General features: G+C 38.8%; 3 protein-coding genes and 2 long non-coding RNA genes across 10 annotated transcripts; 3 read left to right on the top strand and 2 right to left on the bottom strand.

Moving 5' to 3' along the window:
- The first annotated feature begins 663 nt into the window (after window positions 1–663).
- Window positions 664–2,124, top strand: LOC133708235 (uncharacterized). The gene is made up of 3 exons (XR_009845680.1): window positions 664–967; window positions 1,247–1,317; window positions 1,876–2,124. It is a non-coding gene; the product is annotated as an uncharacterized LOC133708235 (long non-coding RNA).
- A 3,640-nt stretch (window positions 2,125–5,764) lies between these two features.
- LOC133709904 (synaptonemal complex protein 1-like) lies at window positions 5,765–11,270 on the bottom strand. 2 transcript variants are annotated; one of them, XM_062135852.1, is made up of 14 exons: window positions 10,425–11,270; window positions 9,788–9,839; window positions 9,606–9,680; window positions 8,983–9,143; window positions 8,794–8,859; window positions 8,306–8,413; window positions 8,112–8,222; window positions 7,949–8,035; window positions 7,488–7,574; window positions 7,274–7,384; window positions 7,018–7,098; window positions 6,833–6,895; window positions 6,371–6,473; window positions 5,765–6,072 (listed from the first exon to the last, which is right to left on the bottom strand). In XM_062135852.1, the coding sequence occupies exons 1-14, from the start codon at window positions 10,503–10,505 to the stop codon at window positions 6,041–6,043; spliced, it is 1,218 nt and encodes a 405-aa protein (XP_061991836.1). In that variant the 5' UTR covers window positions 10,506–11,270; the 3' UTR covers window positions 5,765–6,040. The 2 variants fall into 2 exon arrangements, with proteins under 2 accessions (XP_061991836.1, XP_061991837.1); XM_062135853.1 differs by having other exon boundaries at window positions 7,488–7,568.
- A 4,869-nt stretch (window positions 11,271–16,139) lies between these two features.
- On the top strand, window positions 16,140–19,513 carry LOC133710696 (uncharacterized). 5 transcript variants are annotated; one of them, XR_009846811.1, is made up of 9 exons: window positions 16,141–16,338; window positions 16,425–16,474; window positions 16,704–16,761; window positions 16,975–17,049; window positions 17,141–17,329; window positions 17,678–17,815; window positions 18,213–18,428; window positions 18,885–18,989; window positions 19,248–19,513. It is a non-coding gene; the product is annotated as an uncharacterized LOC133710696 (long non-coding RNA). The 5 variants fall into 5 exon arrangements; XR_009846809.1 differs by having other exon boundaries at window positions 16,140–16,474; window positions 18,213–18,362; XR_009846808.1 differs by having other exon boundaries at window positions 16,140–16,474; window positions 18,885–19,118.
- Window positions 19,514–19,715: 202 nt separating this feature from the next.
- On the bottom strand, window positions 19,716–20,900 carry LOC133711486 (F-box/kelch-repeat protein At3g06240-like). The gene has a single exon (XM_062137599.1). It carries the CDS (start codon window positions 20,898–20,900, stop codon window positions 19,716–19,718), a length of 1,185 nt encoding a protein of 394 aa, XP_061993583.1.
- A 3,832-nt stretch (window positions 20,901–24,732) lies between these two features.
- On the top strand, window positions 24,733–25,920 carry LOC133711485 (protein FAR1-RELATED SEQUENCE 5-like). Its single transcript, XM_062137598.1, has 2 exons — window positions 24,733–25,686; window positions 25,915–25,920. The coding sequence occupies exons 1-2, from the start codon at window positions 24,733–24,735 to the stop codon at window positions 25,918–25,920; spliced, it is 960 nt and encodes a 319-aa protein (XP_061993582.1).
- The last annotated feature ends 1,775 nt before the right edge of the window (window positions 25,921–27,695 follow it).

The following is a 27,695-nucleotide window of genomic DNA, read 5'->3' as shown; positions in this document are numbered from 1 at the left end:
TGTCCTTTTCTTCACTACCTATTTGCAGTGATCACATAGATCAGGTGCGCACCACTTTCAGTAAGGAGTAGATCCCCATATGTACAAAGAGTTACAAAATCCCATATAGACAGAGACAAAAAAATTCAGAACTGATGATCCAAATCAGTAAAAATTGCCCTAATTCTATGTCCACATATACGCAAGAGGAAGCATGACCATGAAATCATGTACACGTTCAGATCAGATGCCGGCTAGTGCGTGAGGCAGTTAAGAGGTATCATAGAGATTTCTTTTCTGACCTGAAAAAGAAGTAGGAATGCTGCATTAAGGCTTCGATTCGGTATAGTTTAGTGTATAGTGTATACATTAGGGGTGGGCGTCCGGACCCGAAAGACCAAGGACCCGACCCGAACCGAGGAAAAAAGACCGATTCGGTTCGGTTTTAGAATAGAAATTTTCGGTTCGGTCTAAAGCCCGACCCGAATTCATGTAATCGGTTCGGTCTCGGGTTTCATATTTTTAGGGCCCGAACCGACCCGAATACTGTAGCAGTTGCCACATGTCAGTCCATGATTGGGTGTTATAATAATAAGTTAAATATTAAAAAAAAAAAATAAACAACCCTAAACTCCTAAAGGCCTCGGTCTCCTCCAGTCCACTAACTCGACCTCAGCGTCCCTCTCTTTGCTTGTCGATACTCGACCTCAGCCCCAAATTTCAGATCTTCATAAACCCAGATGAAATCTCCCTCTCACTCTCTCAGTCCCTCCCTCACCCTTCTCTGAGTTGTCTATCTCTCTCTCCTTCCATTACCAGCTCCTGCTCCAGTCTCGATCTCCGAATATCGAAATCCTCCTCCGCTCTCTCCGTCACGGAATCAAAACTGAAGGTCAAGGTTTGACCGTTACTTTTTCTCAACGTCTCTCTCTCTCTCTCTCTCTCTCTGTGATCAAAGCTTCTTCTTCTTCTTCTCTGCAATACCCAGGTATGTTTCTTCTATGTTATCCATTTTACTGATTCATTTGGAGTGTTTTGTTTCTGTGTTCTGTAGTTCATTTGGTAGAACAGTCTTACCAAAGCTGGGTTCTTTTTTCTTTTTCTTTTTTTAATCTGAGTTTCTTGAATATGGAAGCTGAAAAAAAAGAGTTGAAATTTAGAATTGTTATATAGAAATTGGGTAAAGCTTCTCTTTCTCGTCTCATCTCCACTGGGCTTTCATTATTCTGAATACTAACAAAATTCCCAATGTTCTTGGCTGCTGTAGGTTCAAAGCTTGTTCCGGTGGTTGGTCAATTTGTGTGCAGAAGCAAATAGCCGGTGCGACTCTTTATTCCGGTACGACCCTTTGTATGCACCCATAATCAATTGCTTATTTTCTGATTATCAATTGCCTGGGTTTAATTGGAATTCAAAGTTGGAGCATCTTCTTTCCTTTAATTTTTCTTTTGATTGGGAGATGGGCACGTAGCATCATGTTTCTTGTTTTGATTTGCATTTAAAACCGACTTGCTGCATACTTGCGGAAAGTCTTGACTTGCAGCTCCTTTTTGACAAGCTTTTATACAATTAAAGCTACTTGTCATTATCGACAGGTCTTGCTAGTTTCCTAGCAAAAAGTTATGTTTATGGGAGGCTCTTGCGCTAGTACTTTAGTAGGCAGTTATTGGCTTATTGCATAATCAGGATTTAATAGTTATGTTTTAGGTGTTTGGACTGATAGAAAAGGCTTGAAAGAATCCAAGTTCTCCTAATTGTTCAAGTTTGTGATGTTCTTAAACCTTCTTTGTGACTAAAATATAAAGAAAAGTACCCAGATCTTTTCCAAGTGTTTTTAGTCCTATAGGAGATTTTAATTATGTGTATGTTGGTACTGAAAATTTGATTTCTCTGCAGATTCTTTCCTCTTCTTTGTTTCTTTTGTTTGCACATGCAAACATTCTTCATGTTGGAGTGAGGCTGTTGAACTCCTCTGCTAATCAGGCTCAGAATATCCTTATGTATCTGGCAAGAAATACAGAAGACTTGATTATTGCAAATTGTGTTTATGTTTCTGTTGGACAATTTGGATTGTTTTCTGTTAACCAATGTATTCTGGACTCTTGAGTTTGTGTTGTAAACTGTAAACTGTGGCTAAACTTGATTATTGCAAATTGATTATAGTTATGTTAATGACTTTATTTCACAGCATTATAATTTGATATGCATTCCAGTCTTCCAGGTACCAAAACAGGCAAAACTGACAAAACTGGCATTTTGGGCCCGAAAAAGCCCGAAAACCGAACCGGCCCGAATCGGTTCGGTTTCTGTCGGTTTTCAGTTTACAAAAAACCCGAACCGGCCCGAACCGAAAGTTTCGGGTTCGGTCTCGGTCTCACCAATTTTCGGGCCCGACCCGACCCGAGCCCAGCCCTAGTATACATGCACTCAAAATTCTCTTAAAGGTTTACAAAGCATTTTCAGAAGGGAAAATTTCACAAACACTACACCAAGTAAAGGCCACTAATAATTCTTATATATAAAGTTTCAAACCGATCATTTTGGTACACGGACTCTCGAGCCCAACCCACTATGTAGACAGGACGTCAATGACGCCGTTAACTCTAATGTCATTATGCATTTGTCAAATTTGGTTTAAAAAAAAAATCTCCTGATCTCCTCTGACTCTCTCTCTCTCTCTCTCTCTCTCTCTCTCTCTCTCTCTCTCTCTCTCTCTCTCTCTCTCTCTCTCTCTCTCTCTCTCTCTCTCTCTCTCTCTCTCTCTCTCTCTCTCTCTCTCTCCCCCCCCCCCTCCCACATACCCAAACCTAGAAACCTCGACCCCGGCGACCACCGCATCTCCTCCACCTTCCAAATCCATACCCACCAAACTTAACCCCACTTCTAATCCCATCAAAACCCTAATTCTAATCCTAGCCCCATCCCCACCACCGATCACCACCACAATCCCTACGCCCATCTCCGGATCCACCACATCTGCCTCCGTTAGCCCAACAGTTCTCACTCCTTGCCTGGCCTTCAACCTCGCCTTCTCCGTCACCGGAAACTGATTCCACTCTGGCTCCAGGGCCGGGTCCGGCTGTACACCGGGTTTTACGTCCCGTATGACCAGCATATTCTCTCCTCTTATTCTTCGAGCAAAGCTTCAGTGCTCTCTTCCCGCACTCTCATCACAACCTCTTAGGATTTTCTAGCAAATTGAGATGTAGAGAGAGAGAGAATCGCAGAGATGAAGGTGAGGAGAGAGAAATTGGGTCTGAGAAGATGGGTATGCGTGTGATTGATTGGTTTTGATGATGATGAAGAAGAAAGATTCAATTGGAATTGGAATTGGGTTTTTGGATGATGAGCTGCAAGATGGATTACGATCTAGTCATTCGAGGTCTTGGGCAGCTTGGTGGCGGAGCAAGTCGGGTTCTGGTCGGGGAGGACCGGAAGAGGCAGTGAGAACCCGGAGTTGTTGTTGTTGTTGAACACCGGGATTAGGATTATGGTAATGGTTGTTGATTCAGCAGAGGTGAAAAGCTGTGGATTGATTAGGTTGGAATTGCAGAGGTGATCAGGATTGGGAGGGAGGAAGAGAGATGGGTGCCCATAGTGAGAGAGAGAGAGAGAGCGCTGGGTGCCCAGAGAAAGAAAGTCAGGTGCTCAGAGTAAAAAACTGAAAAGACCATAATACCCCTCAAATTAACGGCGTCATTGACGTCGTGTCTACATAGTGGGTCGGGCTCGAGAGTCCATGTACCAAAATGATCGATTTGGAACTTTATGTATAAAAATTATTAATGGCTTTTACTTGGTGTACTGTTTGTGAAATTTTCCCTTTTCAGAAACACGTAAGATTATATCAAACCTAAGTTAACCACTGCAAGTGGCCTAGTGGTTCTTGCCTAGCTGGGTGTGCTCCCCAACCTAGGTTCGAACCCCGAAGCTGTCAAAGTGGCCAGGCACTGTGCTGCAATGCACAGTTGGAGCATTTCACATGCGCCGAAGGGGTTTATCTTGGGCCTAGGAAGCCTTTGGGTTCCCCTTGACAAAGTCAAAAAAAATATCAAACCTAAGTTGAGTCTAAACTGAGAAAGAAAGACCTAGTAGACCAATTCAAGATCCTATCTTGCATCTAAAGCAATTCAGATATAAAAAGAGTGAAAACAAGACGGGAGATCTTAATGCAGAATTGGGTTGATTTCAACAAATAAAGTAAAATCATTTATAGTATGGTTGGTTGAAATTGAAATACCTTAATCAAATGCATATGGATCATCAGCATATGGATTCAGAGACCCTTCTGAAAACAGGTCACCTATATTTGAAGGATGTGGTTGACCCTCTCCCTTAGATCCCTACATAACAAAAATAACATATTGCAAATTCAGAATTTGCAGAATCAAAATGAGTGCTGCATTATATAACTCACGCCATGCGTCCAAATTTTCCTATAATTCGATACAGTAATCTTTGGATTTAAAGATGCGTGTTCCAAAAAACCAGCTTTTCAGCTTCATGGTATTGATTTTCAGTATCTGAGGAAACTAATGCAGAGTCTTTGGACTTGAAATTCTAAAAGCATGAGGATTCTTATAGCAATATTATCAGTATCCGCTCGAAATATTCTATCCAAGACTAGTACAAGACAAGCTTGTAAGCAATTTGAGACATAAGAAAGTAGATGGGATCGCAATATATCATAAAACTGAAATAAGGTAATGGGTTTAGCTTACCTTGACCACACTCCGGGGGCTTTTGACTTTTGATGTACTTGTCCTCTTATGTTTTCTTGGATCCTGATGTTATACAGAAAATAAAATTCAGCAAGATGACAACGAAATTAGTAAGCTAATCAAATCGACCACTAGGTACACTTTCTCCTTTCAAAAGCATGGGCTGCATGGCCATCAAGTCATACAGTCAGTACTCAGTAGTACCCGGGAGAGGTGGGCAAAGAGGACTAGGGAGAACCGCAGGTGCTCTTGAAAGCTGAGGAGCAGCGCAATTCAAGTATCCAGCATTACCATGACATCCAGGGGCATTGCCTACGCTTCAATTGCACAAGGTTGAAACGCGGGACTAGGATAGGCGTTAGTGGCAACACCGATTTTGACTGCAAAAAAAGGAACTTGCATGAAGACCATATCCAAAAGGAGAAAAAGTAAATTAAGAACAAAAGCAAACAGCACTAGAACTTATATCCATGATAGGATAGATTATCACTTGCTGGAGCTACTTCAATTCGTATTGCGGTGAAGGAGTGGGATGTGGCAAGATACTCTCCCTATATTTTGGTGAAAAAGGGTACGACTCATCAAAATTTCTGCAGGAATATGGCGAAGAGTAATTTGAGTTCACATCACTTCACAATCATTTGGTTGGTCAGATGAATTTAATGGACTCTTTACTCATGAAGATCAGCTGGGAGCTCTGCCATGGTGGGATAGTGATGATCAGTTTCAGTATTCTGAGTTTCTGACATCTTGTAGTTTCTTTTTTGATAGAAGCCAGTTAATTAATCTCTACTTATCCTGTACATCAATTCTTCATCTATTAATGAAATCAAATTTCTAGTTTAGTGTGCACACGTACCGCAGCTTTCTAAGGTTTTCAAAATTTACAGAAACATATATGAAGAGTATCATACTCAAATTGAGTCCATACTGAAAGACATATCTTCTGGCCAATTCAAGATTATATCTCGCAACTACATAAACTCTGATGTCTTTTTATATCTCCATTCCATATCCATCGGAACATAAAAAATAAAAAAATAAAACAAGAGAAGCATATCCCATCTGCAAAGTAGGAATCAAATTTTCAATGAAGTCTTTGACCATTTTTTCACTATCTATTTGCAGTGATCACATAGATCAACTGTGTACCACTATCAGTAATGAGCAGATCCCCATATGTACAAAGAATGTGATGTTAACTCGTTACAAAAGAGTTCAAACTGATGATCCAAATCAGTAAAAATTGCCCTAATTCTATGTCCACATATACGCAAGAGGAAGCATGACCACAAATCCTGTACAAGTTCAGATCAGATGCCGGCTAGTGAGTGAGGCAGTTAAGAGGTACCATAGAGATTTCTTTCCTGACCTGTAAAAGAAGTAGGAATGCTGCATTAAGGCTTCGATTTGGTATAGTTTAGTGTATAGTGTATACATGTAAAGGTTTACAAAGCATTTCAGAAACACGAAAGATTATATCAAACCTAAGCTGAGTCTAAACTGAGAAAGAAAGATCTCATGGACCAATTCAAGATCATATCTTGCATCTAAAGGAATTCAGATATAAAATGATTGAAACCAAGACAGGAGATCTTAATGCAGAATTGGTTTGATTTTGACAACTAAAGTAAAATCATATATAGTATGATTGGTTGAAATTGAAATACCTTGATCAAATGCATATGGATCACCAGCATATGGATTCAGAGACCCTTCTGAAAACAGGTCACCTATATTTGAAGGACATGGTTGACCCTCTCCCTTAGATCCCTACAAAACAAAAATAACATATTGCAAATTCAGAATTTGCAGAATCAAAATGAGTGCAGCATTATATAACTCAAGCCATGCATCCAAATTTTCCAATAATTCAATACAGTAATCTTTGGATTTAACAATATTTGTTCCAAAAAAAAACAGCTTTTCAGCTTCATGGTATTGATTTTCAGTATCTTTGGATTTGAAATTCTAAAAGCATGAGGATTCTTATAGCATTATTATCAGTATCCGCTCGAAATATTCTATCCAAGACTAGTACAAGACAAGCTTGTAAGCAATTTGAGACATAAGAAAGTAGATGGGATTGCAAGATATCATAAAACTGAAATAAGGTAATGGGTTTAGCTTACCTTGACCACACTCTTGGGGCTTTTGACTTTTGATGTACTTGTCCTCTTATGTTTTCTTGGATCCTGATGTTATACAGAAAATAAAATTCAGTATTAGGAAATGTATGTAGACATAAAGATACATAATTCTGAAGGTGAAAATGGAGATCGAGCATATAGCTTCACAGATGTCCCCAGGTTCGTACCACAAACATGACTGTGCTTCTGGATTTCCGTTTAATAGTTCTTCCATTACCAGTTTCAATTTCATATCCGTCACGAATTACCTGTAAAAATTAATCAGATCTTAATAAGCAAAATTAAACCCCTACTGATGCCACTGTCATTAAAGCAAGAAGATTCATATTTATAATCCGTTTTCAACTACAGAAGTTGCTCTAAATCTAAAGTTGCATTATTTATGAATATGCAATCAGTAAACTGTACGAGAGAAATTTCTACCTTTTTGTGGTGCTTTGAAATGTTCATTACAGTTGGTGAATTCATATTCTCTGAAGCTTTCTTCAAAAGTGTTGACACTGGTGTTTGTGTTGCTCCCACTAAAGGTGAATCCTACAAACCAAATAGAATGAAATATCATCATGAGAGTCATTTTGTCATGTGAAAAGGACCAAAAATGAAAGAAATTAAAATGATTCTTGGAATATTGTGCCACCTTCTCATGCTCCGGTCTTCTCAGAGAATGCTGACCTCTCCTTCTGATAACAGGGTTTCTCCTCGACGAAATTGAGTATTCCTGAGACTGAGACAGAAGTTCATTAACTATTATCAGATTATGAAATTTTATACTTCAACCACGATCCCAAAAAAGAAATCTTTTAAATATACGCTCCCCCACTGCATAAATCCATGCCTTTTTGTGTTGCCCTTCTAAACCTTAGTGAAATACATTCTTGAATATCGGATCACTCTATTCAATCATGCATATTTTAATAAAAATTAAAAAAAATTGTGTATCTCACTGTTCATATGAGTACAAACTTCAAAAGTTAAATATTAAGTTTATCTAGCATAGATACCCAGATGTTAATGCAAATTCAAACAATTTTGTGTAGGTGTAAGTCTGTGTGTGTGTGTGTGTGAGAGAGAGAGAGACGCATCGGTTTTAAAATCAACCTTCTTCAAATTCACTTCTTGCTCCTCTTCTGGCTCATCGCTCATAACTTTCCACTGCAATTGCAGTAATGCCCTCTGCTTCTCCTCCTGTGATAACAAGAATATGTCAAAAAAAAAAAAGTACAAGAAAATCAATTCAGAAAGAACATAGGAAGATAAGTACTTTGGACTTTTGAAGATACAAGTCCTTCTGAAGCTTGTTAATCTCATCTTCATGCTGAAGTCCCAAAGCTCTCAGTCGGGTTTCATGTTCATTCCTCATTGATGTCATTTTCTACGACAAAAGTAATCTGATTTAGTAACTAGGCAAATAAGACCAAACTTAGTTCGAGCTTAAAGCTACATGAAGTTACAAACCTCTCTCAACTCATTTTCAGCTTGAAGTTGGATCTGCTTTAGCTCTTCACTGTGTTTAGCTTTTAGACATCGTTCCTTTTTATCATGCTTCTGCTGAACGCTACTGACCTGTAAATGAGAATGTCAATTAATGTTCTACCCCATATGGGGCAATCTAGTTGGTGTGGTTGAGAACATAGTCAGAAGCATGTAATAGAAATGCCTCAGAAAAGGAGCAACTTCCCAGATCAAAACTGAGCTACTTAGAACAGCGCCCAGGGTAAAATTAGGATTAATTCTTTGAAAAGAGTGGCACGGCCACTAACAAATTGCAGGTAGGGTATTCAGTAGAATTATTACAGGTGCAAACAGACTTGAGTACCAAACAATTTTTACTGCTTTTTTTTTTTTTTTGGGGGTCAGCTTATAATTTACAAATACTATAAACTAATGGTGAATGCTGTGGAATGAAAAATCTGTTGAACGCAATACACATAAGCACACAGTACCTGCAAGTACTTGCTGACAGCAAATAGGTATGGAAAGGTAGCCTGAGAGGAAGCTGGAACTAAAGCCTACAAGAAAACCAGAACTGTAAATGCATGCAACTGAGAGAACAGATGAAATAGACCAAAGGAAATAGATCACATGCCACAGAAGACACACTACAAGACACACAAATCAAAAGCTGGACTCACCAAATAGGAGCTGACAGTGAGAGCCTTATCTTTCAATTCAGGCTTGATTTTGAGTAGCCTTATCTTTAACTCAAGAAGCACATCACCCAATTTAGTGTTCAGACTCCCTGTTGCCAGCCTGTTATTTGCTAGAGTTTCTTCAAAGTTGTTAATCATAGCATCTGCAAGGAAAAAACATATGACTGCCGTTATAATGGAAGTCCAAGAAAACTTGAACAGACAATTTATGAAACGTGCAATCGTTTTCTCATTGCCAGTAAAATGGATGTAAGCTTTCCATGTGCATGCCTTCAAATTACTCTGTTACTTTTCCGTTGCACGGAAAGATGCAAACACTTAGTTAGAGAGTACTTTTTTTTACTATTAAAGATACAGAAAATGTCTTGGTTCAAGTGGAAAAGAATTTTATTTATGCATGTCGACAAAGCTGAACATTTCAGAGTTATATTAAGCATACACCTTAATATGTTGCAGATGTCAGACTACTCATAGAATGGGCTAACTACGATCGGTGTTTAATATTTCCTTTACCTGTTGGAGTTACAATGGTGATGCCAACATAGATGAGAGTGCATGAGATGTTGTTAAGGAGTTCATGAACACTGTTTTCGTGAGATGTTTACCTTTTTCGTCTAAGAGATTTGCATTTCTGTGATGTTCCTCTTTCTCGAGTCTGCATTCCTCCAGCTCCTTTTCACCTACAATCAGAATTCGAAAACCATCACAGAATGGTACTCAAAATCTTGAACATTCTCTTAGGAAAAAGAAAAAAAAAAAAAAAGCAAATGCAGGGCAAATAACTTACGATTCCTTATAAGTTTCCTCTTCTCTTGCATTTTTTCCTCTAATGACTTCTTCTGCATTTATAAGAAAATTACTCGTTTCCAGCCTTTGAATTTAAAGTAAGAGATACATAAAATCTATATTCACAAGAAATTGAACCCAATCTCTAACAGTACACACTAGCACAATCAGAAACTCGTTTACATGAAATTGAACACCGAAACCTAAAAATCACAGGCTCATCGTAAAGAAGAGAGAGATGAAATTGAACACCGAAACCTAAAAATCACAGGCTCATCGTAAAGAGGAGAGAGATGAAATTGAACACCGAACCCTAAAAATCACAAGCTCACAATCACAAACTCGTTTACATGAAATTGAACACCGAAACCTAAAAATCACAGGCTCATCGTAAAGAAGAGAGAGATGAAATTGAACACCGAAACCTAAAAATCACAGGCTCATCGTAAAGAGGAGAGAGATGAAATTGAACACCGAACCCTAAAAATCACAAGCTCACAATCACAAACTCGTTTACATGAAATTGAACACCGAAACCTAAAAATCACAGGTTCATCGTAAAGAAGAGAGAGATGAAATTGAACACCGAACCCTAAAAATCACAAGCTCATCGTAAAGAAGAGAGAGAGAGAGAGTACCGCCATTTCCAGATCTGTTTTGACAGCGTCGACGACCCAGTGCTTCTTCCTCCACCGGAGAGAGGCGTCGACGTTCGCCATTGAAGAAAGAGCGATCTTTAGGTCTCTGTGCGAGAGAGAGGAGGGGTTTAGGTCCGCGAGTACGAGAGAGAAGGGGTTTCGATGCCGTTTACCAAGAAAGTAAAATAGTAAAAAACCGAGGGGGGGACTGTTTTCAGTTTTCACCGTCGTCGCGCAAAACGAAAAGAAAGATTGGATATGGCCGACGAAATCTCGACGGTAGGGTAAAAGAAAATAATGAAGACTCCTACGTAAAAGTAAAAAAAAGAAAAAAGAACTGCCGCGCCACAAGGACCGGCGGCCCGCAGAAGCGGCCTGGATTATGGCTCGCTGGGGTCGGCGCTGCTGCTTCCGAAGCGGCGGCGTCGAAGAACTGGGGGTTGATACGCAGGTTGTTGAGGTGAAGGTCGACGAGGGAGGAGGGGCCAGTGGACGGTGTAGAGGTCGGGAAGAGGGTAGGGCGGCACTGGTGGGACGAAGTTCTTGAGAAGTCTGACCTTCGGAGGCTGCACTGCTATGCCAAAACAGAGTGTGTGCTCGGGGATGTAGGACTTCCTACAATATGGACAGATAATTGCCTTGCCGCTGCGCCTTGAGAAGTCCTCGTGCCAATTCTTCAAACAGTCTTCGTGGTAAAAATGAAGACAAGTTGTGCGAGCCAGCAGCTCAAAAGTTCTGTACGGATCTCGGCAGATGGGACAACCGTCGTCTAAGGGTTCTGTCATGGAGAGGCTACTCTTCTTCTTGATTTCTTGATTTCCAGAAGACGTTTCAGGTACAGCTCAATCCAGGCGAGAGAGAAAAGTGGGTTTCCCGAGCACTCTGTCTGTTATATATAGGATCTCGCAGTCCAATGAACAGGCGACGCGTGTTCATGTTCAAAACTAACATGGGCGGTTGCGCTGCGTTTCTTTGTGTCTTTCTTTCCTCTTTTTTTTTTTTTTTCTTTTTTTTTTTTTTACAAGAAAATGGAAAACTGACACAGTTGATCCAGATGGAACACTGGAAACACTGAGACAAGAAAACCACACTAAAGAAGAAAGAAAGGTTGCTTGAGGCAGAAATTTAGCTCGACCGTGAACAACCACGGCAATTCCAACTTTGGATTGTCATTCTAAACTATTGACAGAATAAGGTTATGCATTGGATTCTTGATCGAACAACGTCTCTGCTGCCTCGTTTACGAGGACTTAGGAAGAAATTAAGATCCAAAATAAGGAGTCATAGAATCTTGACTAGAGGTATGTAAATTTATGCTAGAGGCGAAACCGGAAAAACAAATAAACGATAAGCGTAAGCTCGTAATTAAAATGCACATTAAGAAAAGGGCTAAATACTATTTAGTACTCTGTAGTATGAGTCCAACATCGATTCAGTCCCTCAACTTTCAATTTCATCAAAAACACCCCTGTAATATCATTTTCTCATCCAATAGGTCATTCCGTCGGGATTCCGTCAATTTCAAAAGTTAACTGCTGATGTGGCAATCCAACTCAGCAAAAGTGGAGCCCACATGGAAGTCAAATTCCCAAAATGACCCTGGCCAACTGAAATGGAAAAATCTAAAATAAACTCAAAATTTTGCGGTTGGAGAGACTCGAACCCACACCTGGACATATGCAATCAAAAGCCCCAACCACATCAAAAGCCCCAACCACCCGACCAATTGCATTGGACTGATATATTCCCACACAAATAATATATATTTGTATACCCAACCGGATATGGAAAAATCCAAAATAAACCCAAGATAGCGCATGGGAAGACTAGAACCCAGGTCTATTCGCATGCAATTAGAAGCCCAAACCACCAAACCACTTGGATGATATTAATATACTCCAACAAAAATAATATATATTTGTATGCCAAACCGGATATGAAAAAATATGAAAATAAACTCTAGATTTTGCGGTTGGTGAGACTCGAACCCACTCCAACACATATGCAATTAAAAAGCCCAACCACCAAACCACTTGCACGATATTGATATAGTCCAACAAAAATAATATATATTTGTATACCCAACATATATATATATATATATTTATTTATTTATTTATATACCCCAACATATATATTTGCATGGTAATGATACGCTCTAATAAAAATTATATGTTGGGTATATAAATATATATTATTTTTCCATATCCGGTTGGGTATATAAATATATATTATTTTTGTTGGACCATATCAGTGCTATGCAAGTGGTCTGGCGGTTGGGCCTTTTTATTGCATATGTGTTGGGGTGGGTTCGAGTCTCCACAACCGCAAAATCTAGAGTTTATTTCCATATTTTTTCATATCCGGTTTGGCATACAAATATATATTATTTTTGTTGAAGTACATCAACATCATCCAAGTGGTTTGGTGGTTTGGGCTTTTAATTGCATGCGAATAGACCTGGGTTCGAGTCTTCCCATGCCCAAGATCTTGGGTTTATTTTGGATTTTTCCATATCCGGTTGGTTATACAAATATATATTATTTATGTGAAAATATACTAGTCCAATGCAATTGGTTGGGTGGTTGAGGCTTTCAATTGCATATGTTCAGGCGTGGGTTTGAGTCTCCCCAACCGTAAAATTTTGAATTTATTTTAGATTTTTCCTTTTCAGTTGGCCAGGGTCATTTTGGGAATTTGACTTCCATGTAGGCCCCACTTTTGCTGAGTTGGAATGCCACGTCAGCAGTTAACGTCTGAAATTGACGGAATCCCGACGGAATGACCTATTGGATGAGAAAATGATATTGCAGGGGTGTTTTTGATTAAATTGGTTTTTGATTAAATTGAAAGTTGAGGGACTGAATCGATGTTGGACTCATACTACAGAGGTATGTAAATTTATGCTAGAGGCGAAACCGGAAAAACAAGTAAACCATAAGCGTAAGCTCGTAATTAAAATGCAGATTAAGAAAATCAAGAACAAACAGACAGCCACTAAGAGTAACAGAAAAAAAGTAAAGGACAAACCTAGCCTTCACAAATGCGCTGCGTATTGTATTGTGACATTTTTAAAGGAATAAATTTCTTTCTACAATTGATCCATCTTGTTAATTCAATATTTGTGGAATGCTAACAACTTCCTAAAAATACAAAAACCGTCACAAACATGCTACAAGGAAAAAACTAAAAATAAAGGAAAGCCGTAGTATTTAGTACTAAGTATTTAGAACACGCTACTAGCACTCTAGGGTTCTAGAAGGAGGGTTTTCTCTACCATTTTCAATGGAAATTCTTAGCTAGAACTGCAAAGGGAGGATCTGCACTGACACTGCCAAGAGGGCACTGAAGGATTAATTTGATCATCAAGAACAAGTCTCAATCGTTTTCTTGTGTAGGACAAGGATTAGCAGCTAGGGAAGATGACTTTCATTCCTTGCATCGGTGACGGACAATCAGGAGGGCTAGGGCTATTTTGGAGTATTGCAGAAATCAATCTCAGGATTCAAACCTCCAACTCATCGCATCATTTTGATGCTGAGATTCACGGCGGTCCTGGTCTGGAGAGCCACAATATGGCACTTTATGGGTTTCTATGGCTACGCTCGTACAACTGATCGTGACAAATCATGGCAATTGTTGAAGGATTTGGGCAACATTGATTCCCTACATGCCATAGGTGGTGATTGGAGATTTTAATGAGATTCTCAACAATGGAGAAATATTTATGCTGTTGTACCGGGGGCTGGTACGCAAGTTGTTCAGGTGGCTGGTATGCAGGTTGTTCAGTGGAGGTTGATGAGGCAGGAGGGACCAATGCACGGTGTAGAGGTCGGGAAGCGGGTAGGGCGGCCGTGGTGGCACTTGGTTCTTGAGAAGTTTAACCTTCGGAAGCTGCACCGCTATACCAAAACAGAGAGTGGCCTTGGGTCTGTAGGACTCCCTACAACATGGACAGCGATTTGGGTAATTGTTGCGCCAAGCGCGCGTAGTCCTCGTGCCAATTCTTTAGACAACCGTCGTGGAAAAAGTGGAGGCACGACGTGCGAGAGAGCAGTTCAAACGTCCGGTAGTGGTCACGGCACAGAGGACAGTCGTCCTTTAGTGGTTCTGACATGGAGAGGCAAGCGTTCTTTATTTGGGACGACGATTCTAGTATGAGCTGATCCAGGGGGGAAGTAGGTTTCTCGAGCTATCTGTCCGTTATATACGATCTTGCTGTCCTATAACGAAGCTACGCGTGTCCATTTTCAAAACTAACATGGGCGGTTGCGCTGCCTTTTTTTTTTTTTTTTTAAGGTTTTGTTTTGAAATAGAATAAACTAGAAAATTTGCCGTTGGGAGTTTACTGTTATCAATGAGATTGTTCGAGAGTAATTGTTTGTATAAAAAATTTTCATTGTAATCAATAAGTTCAAACCAAATTTGCCGGCCGTTATTGAGAAAAAGGTTTATACATGTGCAAAATGCATAGAAATTTTGATGATTCTCATGGTTTCTTATCTGGAAATTAATTGACAAAGAAGATCAGAAATTTAACTAAAACATAGATTTAGTTACTTGACAAACCTTGAGAGCAGTGTTTGTAAGTAAATTACAGGCCTCCAAAATAAACGCAAACTCAAAGTTGTTCTCTTGTGTTCTGCCGCATGAGTAAGTTTATCGATCGCTTGTGGAAGAAGAGATTATTAGGGAGCAAGTTAACTAATGGTGGTGGAGATCAGAAGAAAAATAATTAGAGAATGGAACGGAGGTAATCGTTGATCTGAATGAGAATAACTTGGAGGAAAATAGGGTGTTTCAACGGAATGTGCAGTTATTGAAGCGTAAGCTGAAACACGCTATGCTTCTCCAAGTTATCCTCATTCAGATCAACGATATTACCTCCGTCCTATTCTCTAATTTCTTCTTCTGATCTAGACAATCATTAACTTGTTCGCTAATTTCATCACTTCCTTATTCTCTAATCCTAATGATTGTTTTTTCCAAGTGCAAAGTGATTAGTTAAAGATAAAGTACGATATATGACGATTAATATGAAGTAAATATAGTTAAAATAAAAAACATTATTGTCGTTGATGTGTTGTATATAGCATACTTACATTGATAGAATTCACTTTTTTTTTTTTTTATTGTTTTCATAAATTGTAGTATCTCCTAGAGCCAAGAACCGATCCATCCATGGCAACCAGCTAAATTTTATTGGTGGCTTGGATTGATCGGTTCTTGACTCTAGGAGATAGTACTATTTATTAGGAGGATAAAAATTGAACAGAGACTTGCAAATATTTAATGGAGATGGTTAGTTCTAAAAAATGGATGCCAGGAATGTTTTTGGGTTGATAGCGTTTCAAGCTACCATTTGAATATTCAGTGGCGAATTCTGTAATTTTATCAAACTTTGATGTCTATTCTAGCGCACTATGTTAATTAACGGTCCGCGTGGTATAGATCAGCATTGCTTTTGCGCATGGTTGTTTGACCAATGGACTTTACTCTATTGGTCATTACCTCAATATAAAAATTGGCACAAACATGCTACAAGAAGAAAAGAAAAAAGAGAAAAAAAAAAATGAAGGAAAAACCCTAGTATTTAGAACGCGCTACAGACATTTGGTTGCTTCTAAGATCTGGCAACGCGTCCTCAAAACATCGTCATCAGACGGGCTAGCCGGACAATGTGCCCATTAATAGTTGCATATATATAAGAAATTTATTTACTATATACTAATTCTCAACGCACTGTTCATCGGCTTATGAACAGTGCCGGCTCCAGCCGAGCCGATATAGTAAAAGACGATTTTGCCCCCGACTGCGTTTCTTGCCTCAACACCCGGCGTACTGCTCAGTCCTATCGTGTCTTCGCTACTTCAATCCACAGAGAGGTGGAGAGAGAGAGAGAGAAACAGCGAAGGTGGTACTGTTTGAATTTCGGTGCATGCAATTCTGGGTGAAAACAGAATACCGAGTTCACTGATGGTGGTATTTTGTTATCTGTAGAGGACTGAAATCGGAGAGGAGGAAGGGAGAATTTATCAAGGCCTAGAAAGGTATTGCTTCTTCTTGCTCTGGGTAATTGGTTTTCAATTCGTTTTTTTGTTTTTTTTTTGTTTTTGTTTTTGTTTTTGAGTTTCTTGCTTGCATGCCTACATTTCGGTTGGTCTTGCCTGAATCCTTTGGTCGGAGGTGTGGGTAGTGAGTGTGGGGCCTTTTTTTCCTTTGATTCCTGATTTGGTTGTTCTCTGATGCCTTTTTTTCTTTTCTTTTTTTGATATGCAGGTGGTTGTTTGTGAATTTTTCAGAATGGAATAGCAGAGAAGAATTGCTGTTAATGGTGGTACATACCTTTTTCTTCATTGCTTTTCCTTTGTGCATGTTTGAATGTGAAAAGGAACTCAGGTGTGCCAAAGATTGGATTTTTGAGAAAGTTTTGGGATTTTGTTATTGAAATTCTTAGTGGGTATTTGGAACCTCTGTTTTCTGTCGGTTTGGGTGCAATCAATTTTGAGATAATACAGCTTTATTGAAGCTGTACCATGGATTGTTCCAGGAGGAGGGAGATGCAATTGAAAATCAGAGAAAGAAAGATAAGAAGAAGCTTGAAGTAGAGAAATCAAAGAAGATGGTAATAGCATTTTATTCATGCTGGAGTTGCATTCTCTATAGCAGGGTTTTTTGGTTTTAACTTCCATTTGTGTTTTCATGCATTCAACTAGCTTCTGCAATTATTTGGGTTAATCCTTTCTTCTCAATCTACTGTGGAATGAGGGGTTGATAAGAAATCAAGCAGTGTTGCTTCAGAGCCAAACTCAAAGAGTTTTGAGTATGTGACCAAGGGCTTCAAATGACCGTTCTGATGATGAAGGAGGGACTGACAAGAGGAATGGTGTTAAGGCAAGGAACAAGTAAGCCATTGGATTTTTTTTTTTTTTTTTACAATTCTGTAGTATTCCTGCAAGTCTGGATTATCTACGTTAATACTCTGTCATTATGTGTGTCATTGAAGTTTTTTCATTAAAGATTTGAAACTTGGGAAATACTGGTTAGTTTAATACCGTGATGTGTTTGACCATATTTTTTACACACCAAAACAATTTTTTCTTAAGGTCAGCCACTAAAAAGCCAACATTTCTTTGCTTTCTCATCCAAAACATGCCCGCTATCAACCATGTTTTGATCATGTTCTTAATGTCTATAGTTTTACCTGTTTTCTGCTCAAGAGGAGAACTCATTATTACTTTCTGTATTTGTAGGTACCATCCCCCGATGTTGCTGAAGGGACATCAATTTAAAAATGCTTCTTTGCTGGCAGACTTGGCTGGTGCAAGGGTTATTACTATTAGATGATCTTGATTCGACAACCCTTGGAAATGCAATTGAAGAGATGTTAGGTACGTCCATTCTGTTGCTATGTTGCCTGATAAGAGATTGCTTGCTTGATCTTAATGTTTTAACACTTCTTACTGTAAAATTGTCTCATAATCTGGAGGTATCATAGGTCCTAATTGATACTTTGACATTTTTCATACACTGCTTAGCATGTTGTGTACGCACATAATATTTGTATATTTACTTTCTTTGTTTGCCTCTTAGAATATCAAAGATAATTTAATTTCAATATAAATATTGATAAATGCTGTGTACTTCAGTAGTTGGGTTGTGTGTAAGTTGTTTTATTTGTTAATGAGGAGTAATGCCATTTTATTGTGGGAACCGGACAGTATATTGAATCCAAATTGACTCTTAAATGTTAGATATCCTTTAATAACGATCTCTTCTCTTTTACAGGGGATGAGAGTAAAATGGAAGATATATTCTAGAGGGGCTCTGAGAGCTGCAAACTCCAATACCTCTGTACAGATTGCACAACACGTCATTTCTCTAACCAGCTTATAATGAGGAAAGAAGAAGTAGACTTAAAGTTGGTTTATACGCTATGTAAGTCATAGATCCAGCTTCCATCTTTTTGGAGCCTGAGGACTATCGCGCGTGGGTAGAGTGAAGGTTTAAACTTTATAATATCAAGTTTTTGGATGATTGAAGAATTCTCTCTGTTTATGAGTTTATATCTATCTCTTTGACTTTCTCTATAATTCATAAAGTTGAACTTTGTGGATTGATTTGACTGGTTTAATCAATGGCACTGTTGGACGATGGAAATCAGACGTAGGAGAACAGTTTCATATATGTGATTTTTGAATTTCGATTGTAATGTTTATAGGTTTTTCATTTTCATAAGTGTTTCTTTCCGATTCTATATTTTGTAGTCAGTTTCTGTTCATCTGTTGTTTAGCTATTGAGATCTTTAGCTAATCACTTTCAAATGAAACTGCTGTGTGATTGTTTACAGTTTGGAAAGGATTTGAACTGTTTATACATGCCAAGTGTTAAGTTTAAATGTTTGTGGCTGCATAAGGTTGCTATGATGTTTGAGTTGTATAATTGGTGTTTACCTTGCAGGTACCTCCAAGGGGAAGGACACTGCAATCAGAGACCAAGCTTCAGTGCTTTGACCCTGTAACGATGAAATACTTGGGATATTATCCTGCATTGACACCTGATGTGGTTGGTTTTTTCTTTTTTTTGTGTACATTTGGCTTGGGGTTGTGGATTGGTGTAGTGAACATGTAGTAAGCTGTTATGGAGTCTTTGCTAACTTCTAAATGGATGGGTTCATTTGATAATGATGTTAGGGTGATGAAATTGATTTTGTTCTCATTTTGTGCCTGATTTGATATATACTCTAGAGTTTAGATGGTAGAAGAGATGGAACTCAGAATATCCCAACTATTGTTAAAATCATGGTGCTAATCTTCATTTCAGGTCAAGGAGGGGGTAGCACAAGCAAGTAAGGCACAGAAAACATGGGCAAAGAGTAGCTTCAAGCAAAGAAACCTGTTTCTTCGGATTATTCTCAAGTATATAATAGAACACCAAGGGGCTACCAAGTAAGGCACAGAAAACATGGGCAAAGAGTAGCTTCAAGCAACAAAACCTGTTTCTTCGGATTATTCTCAAGTATATAATAGAACACCAAGACCTTATATGTGAGAGTTCAGTTAGAAAGAAATCAATTAATAATTGTTATACGACTAGAATGCAGTTATATTACCCGCAGCAAAGCGCGGGCTCGTTTGCTGCGGGCTCTCTAACTAGTTCTAACTAGAGAATAAGACAAACACCATGATAAAAAAAAAATTAGTTCATGATGGTATGGAGAATGAATCGAGAAATGTTCATGGACTCGTAACGAGCTAGCCTTTGCCCAACAATCGCAGAGGATGCATGTGACTAATTAATACTCGATTCATCTTCTTTACATCTCTCGTCCTGCTCTTGATCCATAAGTGGAAAAAGTCCCTCAACATAAATCCCAATACAAAGTCCCTCAACATAAATCCCAGTACAATATCCAACTTTAGGTATATCACGAATCGGAAGGTTCCTACAACTTTCTTTTCTAAAGTCGTACATAACAAATGAACTATCACACACCATCAGATCATGAGATTTTGTAGAGAAACCAAATTGTAACAATTGCTGATATGGCATGGAGACCCTCATTCTAGTCCAAGACTCGCTCACCCTATATTCTTTCATGACCCAAAACTCATTAAATGTTTGATTATAATTGCCGATGAGCGTTACACACAGGCAGTCTCTAAACACTCCCAGATTTGTTGAACAACCACCATCGATGGGTGGGAGTTGAATTTCGCAAACCTCCTCCTCTGCTAATAGAAAAGATACAATCACCGAAGAGGATCGATCTCCAACTGTGTCTGCCGACCAATGAATAGCTCCATTCAGAAAAATCCCATAAAAAGAATCAGCGTGGTAGGAAGAGGGGCACTGTATCTGTCGCCAAGAACCAGTTTTCAATGTATAGACACTAAATACGATTTCATCGATATCAGGATAGGCCTGCCCGTTAACCACCTTATACTCATTGGTGGCGTAATCAAATCCAAATCCACATAAGCTCATGCAAAAGAGCCTCATAGGTCTCCATGACGGTGTCTTTGGTACTTTTTTCATCTCCCTGGTAGCAGGGTTAACCAAATAAAACCCACACATCGTGTCGCACAACAACAAGTTATTGCAGGAGTAGATGAAGGGAACCCAAGAATGACGTCCTGCAGAATATTCATCGTAAACAAAATCAAGCACGGTGGCTGTTACTAAACCATCATGATTATCTGCATGGTTGGGAAACTCATCTAGGTGTAAAGAGTAAGGGCAACGTGATGGCCCGTTAAATATGACTCTTCGTCTCCCTAAGAATACCTCTTTATCCTCGAGGGCTTTCCTGGTGTGCATTGCAATGAACTTTTTGTTGGAGATTAGAGAACGCCAGGGCTTTGATACGCACCTGAAGCGGCATAAGGACTTCACTGTTAGCCTTGAAAGAATCTCAATCATGATCTCGGCTGGAAGGGGGATTTGGTGCCCTGTCAACTCGCCATTGTCTTCCATCTATCGCCTTCTTTAATCTTGATGCTACAAAAGCGTAAGAGAGATTTGCTGTAATTAACGCTTTAGAAAGCGGATGTGGTTCTTATAGTTAAAGTCATCCTTGAATTATATGCGGAAATGGATATCTAAGTCACAAAGGGATCTCTATCCTTATCTATTCATATTAGAAATCCATCGGCAATCCGGACAAATTTGACATTAACAAATAAAAGAAAATGTAAATGTACACGATTATAATTTTTTTCCCCATGAATTCATTGAAGGACCAAAGGAAAGTGCACATGTACATGGCCTGGCCGGATGTAGGGGTGTAAATGAGCCGAGTCGGAGCGAATACCAAGGTGATAATGTCCGGCTCATTTGCTTTTTATTGAGCTCGAGCCGGGTTAAAGCTTGAATTTTTTTTCCATGCTCAATCTCGGCTCGGCTTGAATATTTTTCTTAAGCCCAAGTTGAGCTCGGCTCGGCTCGATTTATTGGACGAGTTCAAGCTTGAATAGGTTCGGCTTGGCTCATTTGACTTTTATTAAACTTGAAGGGAAAATTTAAAATAGTAAACCAAATTTGATGTCTAACCATCAAATTTGGATTTATTGATCTTTATTGTAATATATTTTACTTAAATTCTCAAATTTTCTTCCAATTAAAAAGGAAGGTAATAAAAAGAATTAAACATTTGAGATTAGAAAAATTTTATTTTTATTTATACTATAAATTTTCATGAGCCGAGTTTTAACAAATTAGAGCTACTCATGAAAAATACGAGCTACTCACGAGTTAGACAAGCCGAATATATCCTTGTTCAAGCTCAGCTCGTTTTTTTGTCAAGCTTAATATTGAGCTCAAGCTCAGCTCATTTATCTTATGAACACTAGTTGAACGAGCTAAAATCGAATACGAGTCGAACACGAGCTGTATCAAGCCTGTTTATAGCCCTAGCCGGACGGAGCTTTGGTTTTTTCGGGTGGGGTCATCTCGATCTCTTTAATTCTCTCACAAACTCCACGTGCCTTTTTGTTTAGTTTGGTTCCTATACGTTCCCCTTTAATTATCTCTTAGAAAAAAATATTTCTGATATGTCGAAAATTGGGATTAAAGAAATAAATTACTCTCTCAATAAAAACAACCTACAATTAATCATGTTAATTCAAAATTTCTTGAATGCTAATAACTTACTAAAATATAAAATTGTCACAAACATGCTACAAGAAAAAGAAAAAAATATGAAGTCCAAATAGTGCGCTTGGTTGCTTCTAAGATCTTCATGCTCAGTCCGGTAGCGCGTCCTCAAGGCTAGGCCTGGCAACTGGGCGGTCACGGGCGGGTTGCGGGCGGACTTAACGGGTTGGCGGTCTTAACGGGCTCAACCAGTTATAACCCGTTAAGATAACGGGTTGAGCCCGATGGGTTCGCGGGTTACCCGTTGGAACCCGTTAAGACCGCAAAGGTTTTTTTTTTTTTTTAAATTTTAAAATTCTTTTCTAATCAATTACCCACTAAAACCCGTTAAATACCCGTTAACAATAAATTGGCCATTGAAACCCGTTAAGACCTGCTAACATAAAAATGAAATTATTTTTGTTTGCATTTTTTTAAAACTCTTTTTCGCACCCATTATCTATTAAACTCTTCTAAAAAATAATAAATTTTATTTTATTTTTTTAAACCCTCTTCCAACCCATTACCCATTAAAACTCTTTTTCATTGTTGCTTTGAAAATCAACAAATTCAAAGAAAATCATTAAATCGAACTATCAAAAGTTAATACATATTAGGCTCACAATTCTCATAATAGGTTAAATCCAATGTTATGTAAAACTAAAATATTACAAATTCAAAGCAAATCATTACATGAAACTAAAAAGGTCTTTAGTTGGTGTGGCTTTGTCCGTCCAATGTCAAATCCAACACGTCTTCAGTGAGTTGCTCTAAATCAGTTCGGTCTTGGTCTAAATTACACAAAAAGAAAGAGAGGCAGATTAAAATATATAACAGTTACAACAGGCAATGGCATAAAGAAGTTTACAGTAACATGTTATTTGAGAATTAGAATGCTTGATAAGAGAGGCGCAAAACTATGAGCAGCCCCCATTAAGTTGTTGAACTCTGACTAAATTAGGATCTTCATCAGTCATGAAAGGACATACCTATAATATAGAAAATCAGAAAGCAATTACATCTTCTCCTCTACATGAACGAAACGTTTTTATCTCCAACTTGATTATGAACATATATTTCTAAAGCTCTGCAATGTATCTTGAAAGGTGCAATATATCTCTACATGGGTCTTGAGCATCTACAATTAGTTCCTCACGATCTAAACCATTCAAACCATTCCATATGGCCTATATCTGAATAAAATGTAGAGGCAAACAGAACCCAATTCAGAAAACTCATCCAAGAAAACCCATTTCGAATTGCTCAGCAACCTATAACACAAAAGCTGAAATTTTTGAGGCAATAAAATGCAGTGGCAAACATAACCCAATTCAGAAAACTCACCCAAGAATCCGAAAACAAAGAGAAACAACACCTCATTTACCCCAAGCTAACATCGGGTTTACCATGAATCCAAATATAAACTTTATCATCAAAACCCCAAATTTTACATCAAATCAAAGGATCAACCCCAAATTTTACATCAAAATCCCTAAACTAATTAAGAATAGCTGAAAAAGAAATCAAAGTCATGCAGTAGCAGAAGAAAGGTACCTGAGAGATATGAGAGAGGCGGAGATCGGAAAGATGAAAAGGCCGGAGCAGTCGGCCGGCGAAGGCGCCAGAGAGTGCAGCGATGAGATCGGGACTGAGCGATGCGAAAGTAGTGTGACGTTGTGTGATTGTGTGAATGAGAGAGAAGGGATTTTTTCACTTTTTAGTCGGATTATATGGGTTCCGTCGGGCTGCCCGTTTCCGCCCGTTAATTAACGGGTTGTTAACGGGTTGGCAGCCCATTAACACGTTAAGTTATCAGGCGGAAATAAATGAGTTTTTAGCGGGCGGTTAACGGGCGGTTAACGGGTCATGGGCTGAATTGCCAGGCCTACTATCGGCATGAAGGTCTGAAAGAATAGGTTGGTTAGTTTGAAAGAAAGGCATGGCTATAGCAATTGCTGATGCAAACCTTATTTCATACGAGGACAAAGCTTGTTTACATAACACAATAACGACCAAATTCCCCAAGTTCTACAAAGTTATAATGAAAAGGTTTCTTAGGTGTTTGTGCTCATGAAGATGACTGAAATCTTTTCATTTCATCATTAGATGTATGACACCAAGTGAGGACTCCTCGAATGATATATCAAATCATTGCTGTCAGCTTCTACAGAATCTCTCAAGAAACAGCTCCTCAACTCGACATTATGGACTTCAACCTGGAGATTCATGTACACAAACAATCAGATATTTGAATCATCTCCTATTGCAAATCAAAATACAAAAAGTACATGTGGTATGGTAAACTCAAGACTCGATTTTTACAAGAAGTCACATGAACATGATGCACCAAATGAAGAAAAAAAAGTAAAGGAAATTTCCTCTTTCATGGACTCGGTTAGGAGTTTAGGAGCTCAATTTAAGGAAAAGACTACAGTGCGTTAATGTACCCATGCGTGATCTACGTGGCAAGCAATTACCGGTACACTCGGATAGTAGGCCCTGCAGGTGCAACTGGTTACCTAAAGATCCGATCATCTGACCGTTTGGAGCATTTGAAAATTGAAACCAATTCGAAACCAACTCTACTCTCTCTCTGTTCTCTCTCTTCCCCATCTTTCTTTGTTCTCTCTCACAAGTCTGTTATCTCTCTTCCCTCATTTATCCCCAAAGAGCCATGGTTCCTTCCGAGACTGAAGCATCGATGGACAACACAACAAAGGGTTGCAACAAGGAAGGGACTCGAGCTGATGAAACACGAACTGATGATGAAGTGTTTAACGATGTCCCAGACTACAGAAGATTGAAGGTTGATGACGTGAAGGCCATGACGTTCAAGACAGTAAAGGACGCAGAGAAGTTCTATTATGCCTATTCCTTGGCACTTGGCTTTGGATTTAGGAAGGATACCAAGGGAGAGGCTGAAGGTATGATCCGGAGGAGACAATGGCTTTGCAACAAGCAAGGGACTCGAGCTAAAAAGTGGTTTGCAATGGACAGAAGGGGTCGTACTCCTCGGAGAATTACAAGGGTAAATTGCAAGGCTAAATTCAAGGTCAATTACGATGAGCTTGAAGGAGCTTATGTGCTGAAAGCCTTTGTTCCAGAGCATTCTCACGAGTTAGCAACTGAAAACCAGACTGCCTTCATTCGTTCGCATCAAAATGTCGGCAAATCAGACTTGGCCCATGCAAATACAATGTCTAAAGTGTCAATCAGACCTTGCCATGCGTATAAGTACATGGTGGAGCAGGTGGGGGGATATAAGACAGTGAGATATACCATGAAGGACCTGTACAACAAGCTCGACCAACAACGACTCACCACCTCCTTTGAGAGTGACTTCGAAGGCGCACTTGCTCACATGAACGCTCTGGCAGTACAAGACCCATACTTCTACTGCAGGTTCAATGTAGATGTAGAAGACAGGTTAGCAAACATGTTTTGGCGAGATGGGCATGCATTTGTTGATTTTATGTGTTACGGGGATGTGCTGATCTTTGATAGCATATACAAAACCAATGTTTACAAAAAGCCATTGGTTTTGTTTGTTGAGTCAAACAATCATCAGGGAAGTATTTTTTTTGGTGCTGCTCTTCTTGTCAATGAAACAGTGGAGACATACACTTGGGTATGTCATTCATTTGTATGAAAATCGGTTGAAAATATGAATGTGAGAATGATGTACGATTGAGAGAAAAACCAACAATTATTGTTAAACACAAAGAAAAACCAATCCTTTACCTTCTCGCACTCGGGTATGTCATTCTCAAATCTCTTTACACACAAACCCTTTGAAACTTTCCTAGCCATATCTCCACACATGTCTTTATCATTGTAATTTTTCATCTTTCAACAGAAGTAGGTTGTGAAGTAACAACAACTATTGCCTATTGTTTAGGGCATTGAGCCTGCTCGAAGACATGGAAGTCAGCAAACTTCATCTTCACAACATTCTTCAATGTGAACTCCACATAGTGGTAGATAATGTCTAGTATGTGCAACTGCACAATCACGAAAAAATAACGATAAGTACAAGACTTACGGGGTTCTAAACACAAAAGGATTCAACAGCACCGCAACTCCGCAAGAATGTTATTTACAACGGCTTTGCACTTATTCATCCGTTTTCTGTTACATTCTAAGCTATCCCACACTTCTCCTGTCTAGTTATGAAGATGCACAACAAGCAGGTAACAATGAATGATGTCATGCATTGGTATGAAAATCTGTTGAAAATATGAATGTGAGAATGATGAACGATCTTGATAAAAACCAACAATTATTGCTAAACAAAATGAAAAACCAATCCCTTACCTTCCTGCACTTGAGTATGTCATTCTTAAATCTCTTTACACCCAAACCTTTCGAAACTGTCCTAGCCGTATCGCCACAAATGTCTTTGTCATTGTAATTTTTCATATTTTGACAGAAGTAGGTTGTGAAGTAACAACAACTATTGCATCTTGTTTAGGGCATTGAGCTTGCTTGAAGACATGGAAGTCAGCAAACTTCTTCTTCACAACATTCTTCACTGTGAACTCCATATGGTCGTAGATAATGTTCAATATTTGCAATTGCTCAATCAGAAAAAAAGAACGACAAGTACAAGGTTTATGGGGTTTTCAATACAAAAGATTCAACTGCACCGCAAGAACGTTATTTACAACGGCTTTGCACTTATTCATCCGTCTCCTGTTATATTCTAAGCTATCCCACACTTCTGCTGTCTGGTTATCAAGACGCACAACAAGCAGGTACCAATAGTTGATGTCATGCATTGGTATGAAAATCGGTTGAAAATATGAATGAGAAAATGATGTATGATCGAGAGAAAAACCAACAATTATAGCTAAACACAAAGAAAAACCAATCACTTACCTTCTCGCACTGGTGTTAGATAATGTCCAGTGTTTGCAAGTGTACAATCAGCAAAAAATAACTATAAGTACAAGGCTTACGGGGTTTTCAACACAAAAAGATTCAAATGCAACATAAAAACGTTATTTAAAACGGCTTTACACTTATTGATTCATCTCCTGTTACATTCTAAGCTATCCCACACTTCTCCTATCTAGTTATCATGACGCACAACAAGCAGGTACCAATAATTGATGTCATACATTGGTATGAAAATCTGTTGAAAATATGAATGTGAGAATGACGTACGATAAAAAAACAAAACCAACAATTACTGCTAAATACAAAGAAAAACCAATCCCTTATCTTCTCGCACTCGGGTATGTCAATCTCAAATTTCTGTAAACCCAAACCCTTCAAAACTGTCATAGCCGAATCTCCACACATGTCTCTGTCATTGTAATTTTTTATCTTTTGACAAAAGTAGGTTGTGAAGTAACAACAACTATCGCCTGACAAGCGTTCTAGAAATAGATAGTCACTAAATAAATTGATTATATCATCTTCAATCCATCTGTTAGGTTTAAGTGACCAAACTACTTTTCGGCTAGTGAAGAAATTTTCACCATCCACAATGGTCTCATTCTCTTTAGCTGACACATCATAAACAAACCTGAGCACTTCTTTGTCAGCCTCCTCTCGATCTCCCTGGACTTTGAAGTTACCAATCTTCTCGGTGTTACTCTTGGTCGTTGGGTTGACATCAACTTTCTTCATACT

Source organism: Rosa rugosa, chromosome 5, assembly GCF_958449725.1.
Source record: "Rosa rugosa chromosome 5, drRosRugo1.1, whole genome shotgun sequence".
Classification (NCBI taxonomy): Eukaryota; Viridiplantae; Streptophyta; class Magnoliopsida; order Rosales; family Rosaceae; genus Rosa; species Rosa rugosa.
The sequence above is the reverse complement of the archived record's forward strand: the minus strand, read 5'-3'. Positions and strand labels throughout refer to the sequence as shown.

What these genes read in the sequence shown, in the direction of transcription:
- LOC133709904 (XM_062135852.1), bottom strand. Translation starts at nt 10,505, where the DNA reads ATGGCGAACGTCGACGCCTCTCTCCGGTGGAGGAAGAAGCACTGGGTC. An exon ending in AAACAGATCTGGAAATGGCG is followed by an intron (nt 9,840 to 10,424) that starts GTACTCTCTCTC and finishes TTATAAATGCAG; the next exon opens with AAGAAGTCATTAGAGGAAAA. An exon ending in GAAGCACAGTCATGTTTGTG is followed by an intron (nt 6,896 to 7,017) that starts GTACGAACCTGG and finishes GTATAACATCAG; the next exon opens with GATCCAAGAAAACATAAGAG.
- LOC133711485 (XM_062137598.1), top strand. Translation starts at nt 24,733, where the DNA reads ATGGTTCCTTCCGAGACTGAAGCATCGATGGACAACACAACAAAGGGT.
- LOC133711486 (XM_062137599.1), bottom strand. Translation starts at nt 20,900, where the DNA reads ATGGAAGACAATGGCGAGTTGACAGGGCACCAAATCCCCCTTCCAGCC.